The sequence below is a fragment of the Equus caballus genome, chromosome 7, assembly GCF_041296265.1.
Source record: "Equus caballus isolate H_3958 breed thoroughbred chromosome 7, TB-T2T, whole genome shotgun sequence".
Lineage (NCBI taxonomy): Eukaryota > Metazoa > Chordata > Mammalia > Perissodactyla > Equidae > Equus > Equus caballus.
Genome location: NC_091690.1, coordinates 72,845,338 through 72,866,803, shown reverse-complemented (window position 1 = coordinate 72,866,803; position 21,466 = coordinate 72,845,338). Strand labels below are relative to the sequence as shown.

General features: G+C 55.6%; 1 protein-coding gene and 1 long non-coding RNA gene across 2 annotated transcripts in view; one reads left to right on the top strand and one right to left on the bottom strand.

Annotated features, from left to right (window-relative positions):
* ARHGEF17 (Rho guanine nucleotide exchange factor 17) overlaps window positions 1–14,610 on the top strand; it is a 57,401-nt gene extending 42,791 nt beyond the window's left edge. The window contains exons 4-21 of the mRNA XM_023645767.2: window positions 3,297–3,413; window positions 3,634–3,726; window positions 3,959–4,135; window positions 4,463–4,513; window positions 4,765–4,874; window positions 4,982–5,067; window positions 6,702–6,820; window positions 7,203–7,416; window positions 7,953–8,026; window positions 8,604–8,803; window positions 8,974–9,272; window positions 9,780–10,029; window positions 10,312–10,398; window positions 10,707–10,774; window positions 11,022–11,170; window positions 11,601–11,775; window positions 11,890–12,159; window positions 13,090–14,610. Of these exons, the coding sequence (XP_023501535.1) occupies window positions 3,297–3,413; window positions 3,634–3,726; window positions 3,959–4,135; window positions 4,463–4,513; window positions 4,765–4,874; window positions 4,982–5,067; window positions 6,702–6,820; window positions 7,203–7,416; window positions 7,953–8,026; window positions 8,604–8,803; window positions 8,974–9,272; window positions 9,780–10,029; window positions 10,312–10,398; window positions 10,707–10,774; window positions 11,022–11,170; window positions 11,601–11,775; window positions 11,890–12,159; window positions 13,090–13,286 (2,736 nt within the window). The 3' untranslated portion in view covers window positions 13,287–14,610. The remainder of the gene's footprint in view (window positions 1–3,296; window positions 3,414–3,633; window positions 3,727–3,958; window positions 4,136–4,462; window positions 4,514–4,764; window positions 4,875–4,981; window positions 5,068–6,701; window positions 6,821–7,202; window positions 7,417–7,952; window positions 8,027–8,603; window positions 8,804–8,973; window positions 9,273–9,779; window positions 10,030–10,311; window positions 10,399–10,706; window positions 10,775–11,021; window positions 11,171–11,600; window positions 11,776–11,889; window positions 12,160–13,089) is intronic.
* Window positions 14,611–15,616: 1,006 nt separating this feature from the next.
* LOC111774341 (uncharacterized) lies at window positions 15,617–21,350 on the bottom strand. The gene is made up of 3 exons (XR_011441069.1): window positions 21,222–21,350; window positions 17,367–17,437; window positions 15,617–15,748 (listed from the first exon to the last, which is right to left on the bottom strand). It is a non-coding gene; the product is annotated as an uncharacterized lncRNA (long non-coding RNA).
* Between the last annotated feature and the right edge of the window lie 116 nt (window positions 21,351–21,466).

Sequence of the window (21,466 nt, the reverse complement as noted above, 5' to 3'; positions counted from 1 at the left end):
TATATATATATATATATATATACACATACACAAATACATATATAAATATATATATATACACATAATTTTTTTTTTGAGGAAGATTCATCCTGAGCTAACATCCGCTCTCAAGCTTCCTTTTTTTTTGGTACGTGACCCACCCCCACAGCATGGCCACTGACAGATGAGTGGTGTAGGTCCCTGCCTGGGAACTGAACCTGGGCTGCCAAAGCAGCGTGCACTGAACTTAACAACTAGGCCACCAGGGCTGGCCCTGAGCGGTAATATTTTGAATGGAATCTTTTTTTCTGAGCAGTAGGTCTTAACAGTGGGCTAATATTCAGTAAACCATGTTGTAAAAAGATGTGCTGTCATCCAGGCTTTGTTGTTCCAATTATAGAGCACAGGCAGAGTAGGTTTAGCGTAATTCTTAAGGGCCCTAGGATTTTCAGAATGTTGTATGAGCACTGGCTTCAACTTAAGGTCACCAGCTATGTTAGCCCCTAACAAGAGAGTCGGCCTGTCCTTTGCAGCTTTGAAGCCAGGCGTTGACTTCTCTCTAGCTATGAAAGTCATTGGTGGCATCTTCTTCCAATATACAGCTGTGTCATCTACACTGAAAATCCATTGTTCAGTGTAGCCGCCTTCACTGATGATCTCAGCTAGATCTTCTGGATAACCTGCTGCAGCTTCTACATCAGCACTCGCTGCTTCACTCTGTACTTTTACGTTATGGAGATGGCTTCTTTCCTCGAACCTCAGGAACCAACCTCTGTTAGCTTCAAACTTTTCTCCTCCAGCTTCCTCTCCTCTCTCAGCCTTCGTAGAACTGAAGAGAGTTAGGGCCTTGATAAAGTTCGCTATCTGATATGGGCGCCATTCGTGGTGCCCCAAAACAATTACAGTAGTAACATCAAAGGTCACTGATCACAGATCACCGTACAAATGTAATAATAATGAAAAGGTTTGAAATACTGTGAGAATTTCCAAAATGTGACACAGAGACACGAAGTGAGCAAATGCTATTGGAAAAATGGTGCCAATAGACTTACTTGACGCAGGGTTGCTACAAACCTTCAATTTGTAAAAAATAAAATATCTGCAATGCACAGTAAAGTGAAGCACAGTAAAATGAGATATGCCTGTATATACTGTGTTTTTCCTATAATACATCCTTCTAATAAAGATTAATTTATAAATAAGGCACAGTAAGACATTAACAACAGTAACTATAATAAAGTTGGTTTGGGGCCATTATTAAATATTGAACACAAGCACTGTGATACCCCAACAGTCGATCTGATAACTGAGATGGCTACTGAGTGACCAATGGGCAGGTAGCATGTACAGCCTAGATATGCTGGACAAAGGGACATGTCTAGGACATGTCTGGATGGAGCAGAATGTTGCGAGATTTCATCACGCTAATCAGAATGGCTCACAATTTAAAACTTATGATTGTTTATTTCTGGAATTTTCCACTTAATATTTTCGGACCATGGTTGACCTTGGGTAACTGAAAACAGAGAAAGTGAAACTGAGGATAAGAGGGGACTACTGTACACTGTGTATATCAGCAACTCCAAGGAGGAAGGTGCGATTATTCCCAAGTTTGAAGTTGATAGCTCTGCTGCGTGGAGAGATGAAGTACCTTGATCAAAGTCACGGTTGGTGAGTGGTGGAGGATTCAACCCCGAGAAACTGGTTCCACTGCCCACGCTCTCCCCCACCCCGTACTCCCTTTCACTACAGGTGAGACCTCCACCTGGGAGTTTTTCAAGACCCTACGATAGTGATTGGGACCTTAGAAAAAGTGTTGGTTTCCAAATTTTTTAAAAAACTGCAAAAATAAAACTAATAAACATTTAATTAAATGTCTGTCAAACATAACATGACATTTCTTTAATTGTTAAATTTAGTCTTCATTTACATAATTTAATTACACTTGAAAAAATTTCAGTTACATTTTATTTTGCCAGAATTCCCAAAAATGCATGATGATGACTGATAAATCATAGCCAAGTGCAAACTAAATGGTTACTCAGAGCCAAATAATTTCAAAAGCAAAACTGTAAAACTTCTTCCAAAAATTTTACTAGCAAAAGAAAATCGTATCTATTTTTATGGGATGTGGGTGTGTTTTCACGTGTTTGTGATGTTGTGGGGTGGGCCTTGGGCCTAAGAAGGTCTTTGAAGGTCCCTACTGACCTGGAAACTGATATGACAAGAGCTTTGGCCTGGTGGTGATGGGACCCCAGCCTGAGTGCCGACATCTGCAGCCTGTCATCACCCTCTGTGTCACTACGCTCCTGCCCCTGCCAGGAACTTGAGGCTGACCATAGACTGCAGCAGAAGCCCTGGCCCCCGGGAGGGGTCAGCATAGAGTGCTCTGTCCCAGAATCTGGGCAGTTGAGTGGGAGTTTTTTCCTCCCCAAGCTGCTTCAGCCTCTGGCCTTTGGCACAGCCGGTACAGGGGGGCAGGGGGTGGGGATGGGGGGGACAATTAGCACCTTAGAGACATAGGGGCTTGGAGGCCCAGAGGGACCCAGAAACACCACCACAGGTCACCTAGTCCATCCGTGGTGCAGCTGAGACAAGAACCGGGGTGTCCCACCTCCCAGCCAGGGCTTCTGACCAAGAACCTCCACATTTAGCTCAGGTGTCAGCTGGCTAGCAGGTATCAGCCACCAGCTGTGTCCTTTGCCCTGAGTGGGGCTTTACTGGGCTGGATGGGAACAGCTATCTCCTTGCAGAGGAAGACTTGTCCTGGGGAATCAGGGGAGGCCAGGGGCCAGGTGTAGTTCCAGGCAGAGCCCTAGTCAAGGCAGGGAGCACTTCCTGGAGGAGGCAGACTGGAGCCCAGCCCTGAAGGCAGGTGAGATTTGGATAGGGAAAGGGCATTCCTGGTGGAGGCAGTTACAGGAGCAAAGGGCAAGCAGCTGGAATGTGTCTGTGTCCCTCAGAGGACAGTGAGGAGGGAGACGTGCCTGGCTGGACATGGTGGGTTGGAGACTGAGATGGAAATGCCAAGTTGGAAGTGAGAGAACCTGTCCTGAGCTCACAGGACATGTCCAGGCACGTGTCCATACATGTACACAGATAAGATACACGTGTATGTATGCATGTGCACATGTACACACTTAATCACACAGTGACACATACAACATGCACGCGGGAGCATGTGCCTGACCCCTCAGAGACGGTATCATTTCTAGTTGGAAGGAAAAGACGTTGGCTCGTGAATCAGTAGAAACCAGGACAGAGTGAGGTGGATAAAGGACACCTTCAGGGTCCCCAACCTGCCTCTTCACCCACAGTTCTCCAAGGATGTGCTGGTCAACATCTATTCTGCCTACGTTGATAACTTTCTCAACGCAAAGGACGCCGTGCGTGTGGCTAAGGAGGCGAGGCCTGCCTTTCTCAAGTTCCTGGAGGTACTGTGGGCTTGGGCAGGAAGATGGAGGCCGCCCTCACCTCGGGCCAGCTTTGGGGGCCCCAGGAGCTCCCAGCCTGGGCACTACAGCCCTAGCCTGTGGGCCAGCCTCTGCCCTTGGCCTGAGCTGGAGGGGCTTGCTGGGGGTCCATCCTTGGACCTGCCTTTCTTTGCGTGTCATTCCTCACCTGGGTACCCGTCCACCCTGTTTTGGGTTTCAGCAAAGCATGCGTGAGAACAAAGAGAAGCAGGCACTCTCTGACCTCATGATCAAGCCCGTGCAGCGGATCCCACGCTATGAGCTTCTGGTGAAGGTGGGCCTGGGCCTGGGTGGGCAGGTGGGCAAGGCCTGGGGGCATGCGGGGATGCAGGGGGCTCAGTCCCCTGCCTGGTCGAGCCCGGCATGAGGGTCCCCAGAGGTCAGGTAGGAAAGGAAGTCCTCTCTGGTGTTGACCCGTAGTCCCGCATCTCCAGCATTCAGTGTGGGGCCCGAGGACCTGGAAGGGGCAGCTAAGTAGGCAGGTCTGGTCCCCATTCCCACCCCAGGACCTCCTGAAGCACACGCCTGAGGACCACCCGGACCACCCCCTCCTGCTGGACGCGCAGCGGAACATCAAACAGGTGGCTGAGCGCATCAACAAGGGCGTGCGGAGCGCCGAGGAGGCAGAGCGGCACGCGCGCGTGCTGCAGGAGATTGAGTCCCACATCGAGGGCATGGAGGATGTGCGTGCCACCCCACCCTGCCCCACTCACACCTGTGTCCACATCTGTGGTCACCTGGAATCGTGGCCGTGTCCACATCCACAGCGGTGTCTGCAGCGTGTTTGCATCTGTGTCTGCCAGCATCTCCACCTGTCTCTATCTACATCCCTGTCCTCTTCCATGTCTGTCTCTGGCGGTGTGTCCATTGCCTGATGGTACAGCGTCGGGAGGGTGGATGGGACGTTGCTTCCACTGGCCTGGCCCATGGAGTGGGGCCAAGGGGTCACCAGGGTCGGGGAAGGGGATGGGGATTAGTCCTCAAGACGCTTTGTCCCTCCTGCCCCACAGCTCCAGGCCCCTCTGCGGCGGTTCCTGAGGCAGGAGATGGTCATTGAAGTGGTATGAAGTGTCCTGTTGTCTGCCCACCTGTCCCTACCCCCTACTTTGTTCACACTTCTGTTCATACCTGCTGCCCTCGGTTCTCCCTGCTCTTCCACTCCAGCGGGAGCCCTGGGTCAAGTCCCAACTTTGCCTCTGCCTCTGGGCAGTTAGGGAAGAGCCCTCACCCTTTCCTGGGCCTGGCTGTCCCCTTGGGCACTGTGGGCAGGAAGATGGGCCTCTGGGCCTGAATCCTACCTCTGGCCCCACAGAAGGCAATTGGTGGCAAGAAGGACCGGTCCCTCTTCCTGTTCACGGACCTCATCGTCTGCACCACCCTGAAGCGGAAGTCAGGCTCCCTGCGGCGCAGCTCCATGAGCCTGTGAGTGGCCGGGGCAGGGCTGGGGGGCTTGGGCAGTGGGGAACAGTTGTCCCACCCTAGGCCCCACTCCCCTGCCCTGGCCAGAGCACCCCCTTGGCTCCCCACAGATATACAGCAGCCAGCGTCATCGACACGGCCAGCAAGTACAAGCTGCTGTGGAAGCTGCCGCTGGAAGATGCAGACATCATCAAAGGTGGGGCTGGCTCAGGCCTGCCCGGGGGTTCTGGGTGTTGGGGGTCTTCCTCTGAGAAGCCCTTCTGGAGGTTTGAGCTGTGGCCAGGCTGGCTGCCCATCCATCTGCTTTTCTGCTTCGGGGCCTCACTTTCCCATCCAGTATAAGGAGGTTGGCATGCGGGCTCTAGTTGGCATCCACAGAGCCAGACCAGGACCTGTCCGTGCAGATCACCTTCTGACTGGGCAGAGACCTAACGTAGGCTGGCAGGTGGGCTGCGCTGGGGTGGTTCAGGGAGCGCAGACATACCTGTAATTAACCACTGATTCACTGCACAAACTCACTTAAGCGCCTCATATTAGATGATGGTGCACTGTTCTGGACCAGTGGTTTTGTGCACAGAGAATAGAGACTCCCTCAAGTCAGTCTAGCAAAAGGCTGGTTGGAAAGATCCGTGCCGTGTGGGGCTGAGACTGTCAGGAGCTGAGGCGGCTTTAAGAAGCCGGTCCTCCTGCTCCTCTCTGTCTCAGTCTCTCTCTCACTGTGCGTCGGCCGGTTCTCCTCCCTGCTCTCAGCTTTCTCTGCCTCCTTGTAACTCCTGTGATCCATCGTGGCCTTTTCTGCATTGTGGCCTTTCCCCCTCAGCTTGCGGCCCTAGCTGTTCCAGGATTCACAGTCCACCTTCCTGAGTGGGGAGGTTGGTCTGGGATGGAGGTGTGGGCACCTCTGGGCCGGCAGGCAGTTCAGGCCGATACTGTGACCTCAAGCTCACCTGGGGTGGTCCCAGGGTAAGGAAGAGGCTAGCTCAGCCCCTAGGTAACCAGGCCAGCCCCACAAGGGCCCCTATGTAGGAACACAAGCTGATTATTGGCCCAGTTCATCTCTTCTCACTAGAGAACAGGCTCGCTGATAAAATGTCTGCCTTTAATTCAAGTGTCCAGTCCTGGTCTAATCAGCTCCGGCCAGGAGTGGGGCTGGGTCATACGGAAGAAAATGTGGCTGCCCAGGTGGTGAGGGTTGGCGGGGGGACAGTTGCCCTCAGAGGAGTGGGAGATATCCCCAGCCCTGGCGTGTCTGTACACTCCACTGCTACTTACTCTGCCCATTTGGAGTCCAGAGCGTACACCCCCAGCCAGGCAGCGCGGGATGTGTGGGATGCTGAGCTGGCCTGCAGGGCCAGCTACTTGGCAGTGGTCAGGTATGGGATAGGACCACAGAAATCCAGGGCGTCAGCTCATTGCTTCCTCCATTGTGGGGGAATTCAGTCCCTTGGTCAGCAGATTTGCCTGCCTGAGGCTCTCCCTGCCCAGCCGACTCCCCCGTGGGAGGCTGCACCACCGCAGCAGGCCAGTGTCAGCTGGAGCCTGCATAACGTGCAGAGCCGTCTGCTGTTTATTCTTTGTGCTCTTCCAGGGATTTCTCCAGGGGCCCCACACCCTGTGCCAGGTAGCTCTGATTCAGGCCCAGGCCCCCACTCTCGGGCCTGGGGTTTCTCTGCGAGCTGCCTCTTAACTTTGTTCCTGGGGACTTGGGGTTTACGAGCTCTCGGTTTGTCAGGACACTTCCCATGTCCAGCTGCAGGTTGTGTGCTGGGGGGAGGAGTGTCTGTCCAGGCTTGACCTTGTCTGTCCATGGCCTTCCTCTATCCCCACTAGGAGCGTCCCAAGCCACGAATCGGGAGAACATCCAGAAGGCCATCAGCCGCCTAGACGAGGACCTGACCACCCTGGGCCAAATGAGCAAGCTCTCTGAGAGTCTTGGCTTCCCCCACCAGGTCTGCACCCTCTGCCTGAACCACGGGGCGTGGGTGTAGGGGTTCCCTGACCCTATCTGAGGGAGAAATAATAGCCTTATCATTTGTCGAAGGGAAAGGAACATCCCTGTCACTTATCTGAGGGGGAGAATACAGCTTCATCCCATCTGAGAGAAGTAATGTGTTCCAGGCCTGAGGGTGGAGACAGCTCCATCCCCAGCTGAAGGAGGGGAGAGGGCCCATCTTGTCTGTGGGGGGAATCCAGGCTCCCTCCTGGCCTAAAGGGGGAGAAAGTCCCATGTTCTGTCTGAGGGGAGAGGCAGGTCCCCACACTGCATCCCCAGGGCAGGAGCAGGCCGTGGGGAGATGTTAGGGCCTGAGGCCTGGGCCCTCCTCCCCACAGAGCCTGGACGACGCGCTGCGGGACCTCTCGGCGGCCATGCACCGGGACCTGTCAGAGAAGCAGGCGCTGTGCTATGCGCTTTCCTTCCCCCCTACCAAGCTGGAGCTGTGCACCACAAGGCCCGAGGGCACTGACTCCTTCATCTTCGAGTTCCCCCACCCGGATGCCCGCCTTGGCTTTGAGCAGGCCTTTGATGAGGCCAAGAGGAAGCTGGGTAAGCCAGACTCCTACCTCCCAGAACCGCCAGGCAGTGGACGGTGGGCAGCACCTTGAGGCTGTCTGAGATATCAGGCGCCAGAAATGCCTGGACTGCCGTAGCCTGTGCTCCAGTCCTTGCTGGTGGGAGGTGGACTAAGACTTCTTCAGTGAAACAGAGGACTTCCCCAGGGCCTCCCTGGCAGGGAGGGGATTCCATGGATAAGGTCATCTTAGGTCAAGGGCACCATTTGCACCATCGTGGGAGCAGATGGCCAGGACTCCCCCACCCACGCACACATTCTGAGCAGGCCTGGATCAGGGAAAGTTGTTGATCAGGGTCCATGGCTTAGAAGATCCCTCGAGACTTCTGGGTCTACCTCCCGCATTGTACAGATGGGAAAATTGAGCCCAGGGACAAACAGAGCGTAACCTACAGCCACCTCATTCTCCCACAAGAGGCCCTAAGGGGCAGGGAAGGAAGAGAAGTGGGCAAGGTCAGGACCAGGGTGAGGTGGATGCTAAGCAGTGTGTGTCTGTCCATCTCCATTACAGCATCCAGCAAAAGCTGTCTAGACCCTGAGTTCCTGAAGGCCATCCCCATCATGAAAACACGCAGTGGCATGCAGGTGTGTGCGCCTGGGTCATGTGGGTGCACATATTCAAAGCCACAAGTATTCATGTGTTTTTGTTTTGTGTACAACATTATGTACATGTCTTGAACATTGCAGTTGCTCCCTGTGTCTTCGAATGTGCAGCTCTCTGCACATGCACATGGACGCTGCATATGTGTCACATGCATATGGGTATATTCACGCATGTCTGTATCTGTGCACGTGAACAAAGGATGTACGCTTGATGGAAGGTGTCTAATTTATGTCTTGAAGCTGCATACATACGGACAAACGTTACCATTTTCACATTTGTTCCATATATATACACATAATCGTGTTCAGGGTGTATGTATGTTTACATGCATGAATGAATGATACCTATATCACAGGTATGCATGCTTCTGATATGTAAAGAGTGTCATGTGTGCTGTGTGTTATGTATACACTTTTGCAGAGGGGTGTATTGGGGATCCATACACACCCATGCAGGCCTGCCTCCCTCCCTCCATTCTGCCGCTGGGCCTGGAGAGTACTGGGGAGCTGGCAGCAAATCCTCCGTTGACCTTCCCCTGTCCACTGGCGCCCTCCGCAGTTCTCGTGCGCGGCTCCGACCCTGAGTAGCTGCCCCGAGCCCACACCGGAGGTGTGGGTGTGCAACAGCGATGGCTACGTGGGCCAGGTGTGCCTGCTGAGCCTGCGCGCCGAGCCCGACGTGGAGGCCTGCATCGCTGTCTGCTCCGCCCGCATCCTCTGCATCGGGGCGGTGCCCGGCCTGCAGCGCCGCTGCCACCGGTGAGGCCCGAGCGCGCCACTGAGTCTCCGCGGGCTGCACACGCTGAGGCCGCCCTAAACTGCTTGAGGGTGGAGCGAGGTGGATGTGGGCGGGGCTTGGTGGGCGTGCCGGCGAGTGGGGCGGAGCCTTGGCTCCTAGAGGCTCTCACCCTGACCCTTTCCACTCCCAGGGAGCGGCCTCCGTCGCTGAGGAGCCCCCAGGAGACGGCACCCGAGCCTACCGGGCCGGAACTGGACGTCGAGGCTGCCGACGAGGAAGCGGCAACGCTGGCAGAGCCGGGGCCCCAGCCCTGCCTGCATATCTCCATTGCGGGCTCCGGCCTGGAGATGGCGCCTGGTCCCGCCGAGGGTGACCCCCGTCCGGAATTGGTGCCCTTTGACAGCGACTCGGACGATGAGTCTTCGCCCAGCCCCTCGGGGACCCTGCAGAGCCAGGCCAGCCGGTCCACCATCTCCTCCAGCTTTGGGAGTGAGTGCCTAACTTGGGGCTGTCAGGCATGGTGGACTGCTCAGAGGTGGGGGCAGCCCAGTAGGTACTGATGCGTGAGGAGGACCAGTGTAGGCAAAGGCATGGAATCAAGTCTCAGGATGTTAACACACACAGCAGTGGGGACTGGCAAGGCAGGCAGGGGCTGTGACACTGAGGACCCAAAGGGCAGTGGGACCATCAGACTGGATCCCAAAGTCCCTGGACTGCCCAGTCAAGGAAGAGGGAGTAGGAGGCGGAGTGGTTGGCTCCTCTGTGGTATGGCGGTGGATTGGAGGGGGCCAGGCCAGGACTAAAGCCTGTAGCACTAAGTTGTCAGTAAACAAGGTGACAAGGCTGAGCTGATGCAGAGTGGAGCGCAGCTGTGGAAAGCCTTCAGGTGGGACATGGCCAGGAGGGATGCACTGAGGGGAGTCTGAGGCCTAGAAAGATAATCAGATCTCAGGCCTGGCAGAGGGGCACAGAAATAGAGACCTTTGTCTCCCTCAGATGAAGAGACCCCGAGCTCCAAGGAGGCCACGGCGGAGACCACCAGCTCAGAGGAGGAGCAGGAGCCTGGCTTCCTGCCACTGTCTGGCTCCTTTGGGCCTGGCGGTCCCTGTGGCACCAGCCCAATGGATGGGAGAGCCCTTCGCCGCTCTAGCCGTGGCTCCTTCACCCGGGGCAGCCTTGAGGACCTGCTGAGCGTTGACCCTGAGGCCTACCAGAGCTCCGTTTGGCTGGGCACTGAGGACGGCTGGTAGGGCCAGGGAGTGGCTGGGGTCAGAGTGCCAGAACTCTGAGCTCCCTGCTTTGGAGATTGTGTGGTGTCTTGGAGCGGAAGCAGGCGGGCTTTGGGTCAGACCCCAGGGGTCCTGCTAGCCAGAACTGCCTGTATGTCTGAAGCCCACAGGGAGGCTGTGGGACCTTGGGCAGGCGCCTGGCGTGGAGGAGATGGTGGTGGAGGGCAAGAGGTGGAGGGATGACCCCAGGGACTGGGGTGCCCAAGCATTTGTCACAGGTGCACACCCCCGATCCACAGCGTCCACGTGTACCAGTCCTCGGACAGCATCCGTGATCGCAGGAACAGCATGAAGCTCCAGCATGCAGCCTCCGTGACCTGCATCCTGTAAGCACCCCAGGTGGCCCTACTAGTCCAGACCCTTCTCAGCCACATATGCAGGCCTCCTTCTGTTCATCCAGGTTCCCTGCTCTACTGGCCTCCTCCTTTCTGTGGAGGCTGGAGGCCAGAGGCCTGGTCCTAGGCTCGCCGTGCCTCGGGCAAGTCACTACCCCTTCCTGGACTCATGCTCCCCCTACCTGGAGAGGTGGTCTCTCGGGAACCATGGCCATTCTGTCTGTGATTCTCTTGACCCAGGTGACCTGCTTTGGCCTCCTGAAATCTCTAACCTCTGGCTCCATTTCTTGCCTGCCTAGGTATCTGGATAACCAGGTGTTTGTATCTCTAGCCAATGGAGAACTTGTGGTCTACCAAAGAGAAGCAGGTGAGTGGCCAGCCCTCCCCCAGCCCCAGGAGCCCCTTGCTGATAGTGGAGCTCTCTCCTGAGCAAAGCTGGGCCTTGAGGACACGAGTCTAGAAATGTGGCTTTGGGCAACTCCCAGGCCCTCTCTGGGCCTTCATGTCCTTGTTTATAAGTGGGGTTGTTTGCATCTCACTTCAGGGGAGGGTGAGGCTCAAATGCAATACTGGACTGAATTTGCATTATTTTCTTTACCCCACTCCCACTCCAGGCCGTTTCTGGGACCCCCAGAACTTCAAATCGGTGACCCTGGGTGCTCAGGGGAGCCCCATCACCAAGATGGTGTCTGTGGGTGGGCGGCTATGGTGTGGCTGCCAGAACCGAGTCCTTGTCCTGAGCCCTGACACACTGCAGCTGGAGGTAGTGGGGCAGGAGGGGGATAGTAAGGGGTCAGAATTCCTGACTTTTGGGTGAGCCAGCCCCATGGGAGAGGAAGATGAGACTGTGGGGGCCATAAAAAAGCACACATCTGTCCAGGGAGAGGCCAATGATTGGTCTTAAAACCCTTCAATCTTTGGAATTCTCCTATCATTAAGTCACTCAAGTTTCATGGGGAAAGTGCACCTATTCATTTTAATTTCTGAAGATTAAGTGGGGAGGCTCCAGTGAAACCACACTTTGAAAGATTAATCATCTAGACCAAGGAACAAGGCTGCCTTTGCTGTCAGTCCAGGTGGGCTTTCTGGAGAGGTTTGGTGTGAGTTGTAAAAGGGAGGGATGGGCACCGATGAAGCACAAGGCAGGCCTGGCAGTCACCCGTCTGCTCTCTTCTTGCCCCGTCCCCCACCAGCACACGTTCTACGTGGGGCAGGATTCCAGCCGCAGTGTGGCCTGCATGGTGGACTCCAGTCTGGGCGTGTGGGTGACACTGAAAGGTAGTGCCCACGTGTGTCTCTACCATCCAGACACCTTTGAGCAGCTGGCAGAGGTAGACGTCACACCTCCCGTGCACAGGATGCTGGCAGGTACTGACCTCAGTCTACCACTGTGCCCTCCCTTGAAGCCTTTCTGCCCCATCCTTGAGGAGGCTGAGCCAGCGCCAGGATTCGGCCCCAGCTCTGGTCTGTCTCCCGCCCCAGGCTCAGACGCCATCATCCGGCAGCACAAGGCCGCGTGCCTGAGGATCACAGCGCTGCTGGTGTGTGAAGAGCTGCTGTGGGTGGGCACCAGTGCCGGCGTCGTGCTCACCATGCCCACCTCGCCCAGCACTGTCAGCTGCCCACGGGCGCCCCTCAGCCCTGCTGGCCTAGGCCAGGGACACACTGGCCACGTCCGCTTCTTGGCTGCAGTCCAGCTGCCAGATGGCTTCAACCTGCTCTGCCCAACCCCACCACCTCCCCCAGACACAGGTGGGTCTGCACATCCTGCCCCAACCCAGGGATCCTGGACTCTTGGTTCAGGGCTCCCACTATCCTGCCAGAAGAGGTTTACGAGGGAGGAAAAGTGTGATACAGAGGTGAAAGTGGCATATGGTACAGGAAGTAGGCTATGGAAACCCCAAAATGAAATCTACTAAGATACGGGGGGGGGGGGGTGGGGGGGTGGGGGGTGTGTGTGTGTGTGTGTGTAAAGTTCTGTCCAGAGAAGTGTCATGGGAGACAGGAAGTGAACTATAAGCTATGAATTAGAACATGGCACAGGAGGGGATATGTACAACAGGTAATAAAACAGGACTAGAAATGATGTACAGGGCAGGAAGTGGAGTCAAGTAAGCAATGTGCAGTGCAGGAATTAGAAATAGCACCAGAGAGCAGAACATAGAATGGCAGATGGGACAGGAAATGGACTGTGAGAATTAGAAAGTGAAACATAATTAGGCAGCGATGTGCATCAAGGAGGTCGCTATTAGCAGTCTTGCTTTGGCAGGGCAGGAAACCATATTCCCAAGAGGAGCTGGCTGTGGGAATCGGGAAGTAGGGAGGCCTCCGTCAGGAGCTGTCTGGGTCCGCAGAAGACTTAAGCTACTTACCTGGGAAAGGGCTGTTGGAAGCAGGAAATGAGTATGAGGAGGACAGTGTGTGTGCAGTAATCAAGAGAGAGAGAAATGGTGTGGCCCTGGGAGGATGTGTCACTCCTGACTAGAAAGTATGGACGGGAGGTAAGAAGTGGTCTGACTGCCAGGAAGTGGTCATTTCTTTGCAAATAGGAAGTTCTTGGCTAACAGGAAGTGGGATCTCCCACAGGAAGCGGGCATGTCTTTCTTCCTGTCTTCTGGGGTACAGGACAGTGTGGCCACTAGTCACCCCCCGGGCTAATGGATCCTCCCCTCTGTCCCCCAGTCCCCGAGAGGCTGCCATCACTTGAGCACCGGGACTCCCCTCGGCACCGAGGACCCGCCTCAGCCAGGCCTAAAATGCTGGTTATCAGTGGAGGTGATGGCTATGAGGACTTCCGACTCAGCAGTGGGGGTGGCGGCAGCAGCGAGACCGTGGGCCGAGATGACAGCACAAACCACCTCCTCCTATGGAGGGTGTGACCCTGTCCGCTAGGGCCCAGGACTCACCCGCCCGCCTGCCCTCAGCCTGCTTGCCTCTCCCTAGTCCACACGCAGACTCTGACCAGGAGTGTCTGCCCAGGGGCACCCCTGTGCCTGCATGGGCTCCCTCCCATCCTCGCAGAAGCATTCCTGATGGAACACCTGCTGGCCAGTGGGCCAAGGCCTTTCCCGACCCTCTGGCTGCTTGGGTGCGCCCAGTCATGATGGGGGTGGGGTGGGGGGCATGCGGGCTGCCCAGGTCTTCTGCCCCTGGAGCTTCAACCAAAGACACGGCCGGGCCTGGACCCTACAGGGCTGGGGGGGGCCATGTGCAATATTTGGAGGGTTTTCTGGGGGCAGTGGGAGGGCTGGGGGACAGAATCCTTTCCCGTGTACAGTATTTATGTTCCTTTTTAGATGTGTCCCTTCCCAAGCACTTATTTATGCAATGACCTGAGGCAGGGGGTGATGTGAGGAAATGACAGAAGGACAAACACCCTATTCCTGCCCTGGGACCCTAACCAAGCCTTCCTGGAGGGACCATTCCCCCATTACATACATGCGCACACGCACGCACACACATACACACACACTCTGCATGTTCAGGGCACCACAACACCGCCTCCCAACATACACTTTCCATGGCCTTGTCGTGATCGGGCTGCCCTCCAGTATCCAGAGCCAAGGACCAAGTCCCCTCAGTCAGTCATCCAGAACAAGATGATGACTGGGGGGTGTGACTCCCATCTGGAGGGCCTCCCCAGGCGTTGGCCTTTCCTGGCTTGTTGGCAGTGCCTTTAGTGGTGTCCGAGTTTGGGAACACTGATGGGGCCTTGGACAGGGCTCTCTCCGGGCCTGAGCAGGGAAAAGGGCCCTCGCTCTCCTCAAAGTTGCCCCCTAGCCACCAGCCCCTGTGTCTCATGCACTGGCACATATGGTCGCCTTGAGAGGGTGGACCTAGCAGCCCCCTCACTCTGACCACTGAATCCCTCTCTTCATACCCCTCCTGCCAGGGGCAGCCCCTCCAGGAAGGATGCCCAAAGCTGAGGGGCTGGACATGGCCTCTTCAACTGGGAACCACTTGAGGGCAGCCTCTCCCCTGCCCCCTGGACTTCAGGGGCCAGTCTGCCCCCCAGCCCCCTCGCTGCTTCAGCTACAGCTCCAAAGGTCTGGTTTCAGATGGGATTTGTTTGGTTCTGTTTTTGTTTGGGGTGGGTGGGTCATTGTGGTCTTAGATTATGTTTCTCTTGCTACCAAACAGTCATGTATTAACTTTCCCTGGATGATGAAGTTTAAAGAGTCAATAAATAGAAATACCAAATGACTCCTCCCATCCGCGGCCGCAGTGGCATCCTGCCAGTGACCTCAGGGCTCCCCAGCCGCATGGGCCTCCTGACACCCACTTACTTGGGCAGAAGGGAGGGCTGAGAGCCCCAGAAGGGCGCTGGGATGGCAAGGCTGCCTCTGACTTGCTGAGTTATCTTGCGCGGGTCATCGCCCTTGTCTGGGCTGCAGTTTCCTCATCAGGAAAACAAGGGGTTCTGCAGATCCACTGCTTTGTAACCAAGGCCTCGGTTAGAATCCCTTGGAGAGCACGTGGAAATATAAAGCATAAGACATAAATTTATAGCCATAGAAACACACATTCCCAGGCTCCCCTCAGCTTCTGGGTCAGTGGGTCTGTGATGGGGCTGGGGAATCGGAAGCTGACACGTACTGCAAGTGGAAAACCGGGCAACTGGTGAGCCTGCCCACGGCTCCTCCGTGAGAGTGCTCTCTCTCCAGCAAAACGCCATCGAGGCTGGGGAACCCGAAAGGCCGAGGGGAGCAGGGGTAGAACCCAAGTCTGTCTGATTTTGGGTCCAAAGAGGTGTGTCATTAAGTCAGACACGGAAGGCAAAGGTCAGCAACTTGAGGCCATGCTTCGCTGGGCAGACAGCCCTTCCCACCGGGGTCCACCTGCAGGACTCAAGACGATGACTTCTAGCAAAGGGCGGATCATGCCTCAGCTCTGCTGAACATACGTGTATACGTTTTCCAACACGAATGATTGAGACTTCACAAAAAGCCCTTGCTAAAGAGGAGTGCAGGCAAACTGGCATGCACACTTATCGGTGGTCTGCTGGGCCCTCCGTGCCGTACGACATGCATGGCACATCTCCCTGCAGCATCGCTTTACTGGGAAGACCTGGGGAGGAGGGGATTCTATTAAACATAGATTTCCAAATAGAAAGCAATGTTCTTGTGGAATTTATGATGAAACAGAGCATTAGAAGGAGCACAGGCCTTGAAGCTGAACAGAAGTCTTGACTTTGTCGCTAACTAGCTAAGTGTCTTTGGATGAGCCGTATCCCCTGTCTCCATTTCCTCATCTGTAAAATGGGGCTGATAATCCTTTGCCCACAAGGCTGTTGCTTGCTGGGCACAGGTCTTTGGATTGCAAGGAAGAGATTCGTTCTTCCCTGAAATAAAAGGGGGGCTCATTAGTGGAGACGTGAACTGGCAGTAAGTAGCTGTCAGCACACAGGCCCAGATCTTGGAGCTCCGTCTCAGGACCCCTGGCCTCTCTACTTTGAGTCCCTGGTTCATCCCTCCCCGCCAGACAGCTGCTGTTCTAACTGCTTCACACCTCCTGCTGCCTCAAGGCCTCTGCCCGCTTTGTCTCGGGGCCCTGGACAGACTGTAGTTTCAGCACCATATACCCACGGCGGGTCCTCAGCGTCTTCCCAGCTCAAGTGCTTCAGTAGGAATGGGCCTGGTCCCGCCCACTGTGACCTCGGGGGCCTCGTCCCGAGGCATGGCTGCCATGGACAGGTGCGCAGCCCTGAGCCAGTCAGCTGTGGGTGGGGAGGTCCTGGGATGAATGGTTGTCAGGCCCCAGGCCCAGGGGAGACTCCTGGAAGGATCGGCTCCTCTAAAGCAGTGGTCCTCAACCTCGGCTGCACATTCGAATGCCCTGAGGAGCCCAGGCCACATGCCAGGCCAATTCAATCAGAATTCTGAGAGGGGGGCCCAGGTGTCGGTATTTTTTTAGAAAACTTTTTATTGACGTGCAACGTTTGTACAGAAAAGTACACCAGTCATTAGAGTGCAGCCCGATGAATTTTCATAAAGTGAACACATCCAGATCAAGAAACATTTCATCACCCCAAAAGCAGGTCCCCATAAGCCCCCTCCCGGTCTACCCTCCAAGGCTAATCACCACCCGGGCTCCCGACATCAGGACTTAGTTTTGCCAGCTGAGGGGGAGAAGCACTCTTTAAAGGGTATGGCCATGGCCACTGGGGTGGGAGGAAGTGGGGCTGGGGTTTGGCATGAAGAGGAAACAGCTTGAGCCAAAGCAGGAGGGGTGGGGGAGCCTGGAGCGAGGGGCCATGGTATAGGCCCAGCTGGAGCAGAGGGGAAAGAAGAGAAGGCAGCGAAGCCGGAATGTGAGCTCCATGAGGGGGACTTTTGTTCTTTGCTCCGTCCCCAGGCTGCGTGCAGTGCCTGACACACACTGGGCGCTCAGTAAACTTTTGTTGATTTAATTCTGGAGAATTCAGTTGGGATCCACCTCCGGGTCTTGAATGTCAGAGAACAATAAGCCCAGCTCCCGTTTACTGAGGGTGTGCTGCATGGATCATCTCGTTTAATCCTCACAATAGTCCTGGGAGGTTGGTACCATCGTTATCCTCTTTTTCAGATGAGGAAACCGAGGTTCAGAGAGGTGAAATGCCTTCCTCAAGGTCACCTGCCTCCTAAGCTGTAGAGCCTGAATTCACATGCGATCTGTCTGCTCAGGTCTCTGCCTCATGGAGGGGAGGAAGGGCAGCCACATGGGGTGGCTGGAGGACAGGAGACAGAGCCTGAGTAGCCAGAGCCACATCAGTCACTCATGAGGTATCTGGCTCGTGTTCCTCAGACCAGGCCTGGGCAGAGTGTCCTGACCTCAGAGGATGGGAGAGAGTCAGGGCCAAAAGCCATCTCTTCTCCAGAAGGATTCTCCAGGTGGTCCCTTGGGCTAGGGACAGAGAGCAGGGTTTGGCTAGGCATCTACCTCATGGGGAAGATGAACCACAGGGAGGGACAGGGACTTACCTAAGGTCAGACAGCAAGGCAGCATTGAGGCCAGGAGTGAGTGTAGAGGAGAGCCCAGGTGGGAAGGTTTCCTGTGGTCAGAAAATTCAGAGAATAGCCTTAGAACCCAGAAAGCACAGAGCTCGATTAGCTGATCTCCAGGGACCCTGTCACACACCTGGAATTGGAGTCAGCACTTGTCTGTATGGCCAGAGGGCTTGGCCAAGGGAGCAGCAAGTAGGGCTAAGGCCTTGGCTTAGACCTGGGCAGCACCTTGGGAGGGGATGGGGGACCCAGGGGTCTAAACTCAAGCCTCAGCCCTGACCTCCCTCACTGTGAGACCCTAGGCAAGTGTTTGCCCTCTCTAGACATAGGTGACCTCCGAAAGCCCTTCACAGCTTCCGCATGCCTGCCAAACACCAAGTGTCTCTTCTGTCCTTAAGCCACAGGCCAAGTTGCAGGAAATGGCAAGGGGAAGTGCTATTTTGGGCCCGTTATGGCCCATGAAGAGCCCTGCCTGGCAAAGGCAAGTGAATGGGCATCCCCAGCCAGGTCAGGGGTAGACTGCGGGGCTGAACTGGGGAGGGGGACCGCGAACAGGCTCTGGGGACAAGTAAGGGCAGAGCCCTTGCCAGCTGTGGGGAGGACACGGGGCAAACACGGAAGGTGGGGGAAGGGAGGGAACAGAAGGGGGTTCCCAAGCCCAGTGGCCTATAGGAGCTGGTGCTCCCCACATGGGGTCTCAGCAGATTCTCACAACACCCTGCATGGGTGAGCTTTTATTCAGAGAGGTAAAGTCATTTGCTTAAGGCTACACAGCCCGGCAATGGCAGCACTGGGAGTTGACCGCCATCTGTGTGACACCAAAGCCCAACCCCAGTGGGATTCCAGACTCAGGCCAGGGTCCGGACCTAAATGTGGACTGAACCTAGCCCTCAAGCCCAGTCAGTCCCAGCTCAGCTCCTGCTCCATCCCACCCAGGCTGAACCCCACCCTGGACTCTTCATTCCAGTTACTCCTTAGATCAAGCCCACCCTCCCCCTGGAGCTAAGGCACAAACACAGGAGGGCAGCCCACCTTCCGAGGGGTAGAACTTGGCCAGCTGGGGGTTGGCAAAGCACAGAGCGTTGGTGTTTGAGCCCTGGACATACCTCCCGCTTTAGACTTCCATGTTGCAATTCAAGTGCAGCCAGCAGAGGGCGCCACCACTTCTGGTCCACAACCCCAGAGACTGACCTGTGCTCAGATTCCCTGCAAACCACCAGAAGCCCTGCCTCTGATCCCGTGGTGCAGCATCCCCACCCCAGGCAGGGCCTCAGTGGAACATGGAGCCCCTGCCTCTGCCTCTGGATCACCATCATAGCTCATCCCAGCTTACTGGGGCCTTGTGCTGTGCCAGCTAGCATGAGGTGCAGGCCTTCTCTGGGCTCATTTCACTGGCTGCACTATGAGAGGTTCAACCAGATGGTCTCTGAGGTCCCTGAGCTCAGACGTAATGCTAAGATTCTGTGGGTCCATCTGAGATGCCAGGAGTTCTAAAAACCTGAGATTCTGAGAGTCCTTTGTTCTTCAGCCTGTGGTTCTCCAAGCCCCATAAAAAGCCAACCTAAATCTCTCCTGTGGCCTCTACACCTCCTTCCCTGTCTCCTCACTGTAGCAGCTAGATGCTCCCAGACTCTTGGGCAGAGTCCCACCTGCAGCTCACTGTGGTTCGGGAGTCAGAGCCAGCAGTAAGTAATAATTAGGTTCCCTCTCAACCTGAGGGGGTGGGGGTGAGATGTGGGCAGACTGTGGCTCCAGGAGACCTGACTCTGTGGAGCTGCAGCCTGAGGGCCCAGAGTTGCCACCTAGAGCCCTCAGAACCACAGGAGGGACGGCCTCAGCCCCTCCATCCCTGACCTTTTCTCCTTGTTCAGGTGGCTGCTGCCCACCCTGACCACGCGGCCAGGTCAGGCAGATCACTTCCCACAGAGAATGAGAATGACCTTCGGGCAACAAGTGTGGCAGCCGAATTATCAGATGGGGAAACTGAGTCGAGGGAGGGATTTAACCAAAGCCTCACAGAGAGCTAGTAGTAGAAATAGGCCTGAACCCTCTGTAGGATGTCTGATTAATAGCGGGTGCTCCTTGACCAAAAAGCAGATCCCCATTTAGTCTCTTGAGTGGCATGTGAAATGCCACTATTCGAACTCCTGAACTTGGAAGTGAGGTATAGAAGGTCCTCATACAAAGAAAATAGTTGCAGGAATAGAGGGCATCCTGGGCTGCTCTGGCCCCCTCACCAGGTCCCCAGCATGGATCCTCTCTTGGCACCCTCTGTGGGCTCGGATGTGGGATATGTGACTGCCGACGAAAATAATCCATAACCAATCTATAAATGAAAATTTGGGTGAGTTTATTCTGAGCTGAAATCTGAGGACCATGGCCCAGGGCCTTTCTTCCCGAAGGAAGAAAGGGCACCAAAGAAGTGGGGTGCACAGAGTGGTTATATACCCCCAAACAGGACGTTTCACATATGATTGAAATGTCCCTCCCACAATAGTCACAAGATTGCCTTATCGGCACAGCGCTTGATGTACAGAGCAGGTGGTGGGTCTGCTCTCTCGGAGGGAGCAGCAGGAGGCAAGTCTATTGTCTTGAGCTGGGTGGTCTCAGGTGAGCGCAGCAATCAGTTTCTAGCCTAAGGAAAGATGCTTAATCCTTAAGGGAATGCCAACGTTGGGAGGGAGAGGGAAGTTGCACCTTTATCTCAAGGGCCTTTGCTCTTGCCATGGGGAATCTCTAAAGCAGATATACAATGTGTGCTCACTGGCCTCCGTCAGGCCCTTTTGGAAAGACAAGGACAGGCTGAATTAGGTTTACACAAAATGGCTTCCTCATATACTCCAATATATCCTATTACTTGCCATTTTTATTTGTCATGACCCTGGGATCACGCCAGCAGGCCTGGAGGTCTTCACTGCTGTACAAGGGGACTGGGGCTAGGATCCCGACACCAGTGACCTTAAGTCCTTTCTGCCCTTCCCTCACAACCTGGGCATGGCCCAGAGAAATGGAAACTCTTCCCCGGCCCCCTCCCTCTGCAGGTGTCCAGTTCTCCTCCTGGAATCTCTTGGACCCTGGGGAACTGACCTTCCCCCCCGCTCACCCCACGGCTCAGATTCTATGACTCAGTTTGTTTAGAATTCTCTACTCCCCCTCCACAATCTATCCTCAACAGACTTATTTACCTTCCTCCACCTCTGTCATGGGCTGTGATTATCCTGACGGCAGCCAGGCCTCTCTCCCAGCACGAGGCCCTCCCTTCTGTCTGCATCTTCCAGCCTTGCTGTCCTGGGAGGGCCACCTGGGGTCCCCTGAATGGTACTGAGTGGGAAATTCAGGCTGCTGGGCTGCTGTCTCCAGTTTGGCCCACCATACCGCACAACTGTAGGGGGCACGATTCACAGAGCTGGGAATACAATGTGAATAGTGTCCCAGAGTCCCTAGTCACTGCCCTGCTGGGCACCCTGATGGGTGGCATTGGGAACTGGCAGGGTAGGAAAGCTGGTGGTAGAGAAGGGAGAGCAGTGTGTCACCTGTCCTGCTGGAAGGAGGGACGAACCATCCAGGCAGAGAGGGGTGGGGAAGGGAGTGGAGACAGGAAAGGCCTCCTGGAGGAAGATTTGGGCTGGGACCTGAGGAATGTGCAGGAGCCCACCAAGTGGGCATCCTTTGTAGATTCACTTCCATCGGGCCTTTTCTCACCAACCAGGTGGGGGTTTTTGGGGGCAGGCCAGGGCCTCATCGACGAGGTAAAGTGAGCTGCTTCCCTGGCTGCCAATTTCCAGGAGGAAAACGAGACCCAGGCAGGGGCAGCGGTGGCCCCATTCTCACCGGCAACGGTGACAGGACCCGGAGTGGCATCCAAGTCTCCAGTCTATCTTGCATCGCGCAACCCCTCCTTTCTTGGTTTGGAGCGCGGAAGGGGCTGATTCAAGAAGAGGCCTCCCAGGCTCGGCCGCGGTGCCCCGCGCAGCCCCCTGCAGTTCCCGGGGGGCTCGAGAGATGGCGACACAGAGCAGCGCTGCCCGGCGGGAGAGCGCGAGCCCCTCGGCGGCCTCACGGGTGGGGGAGGGGGG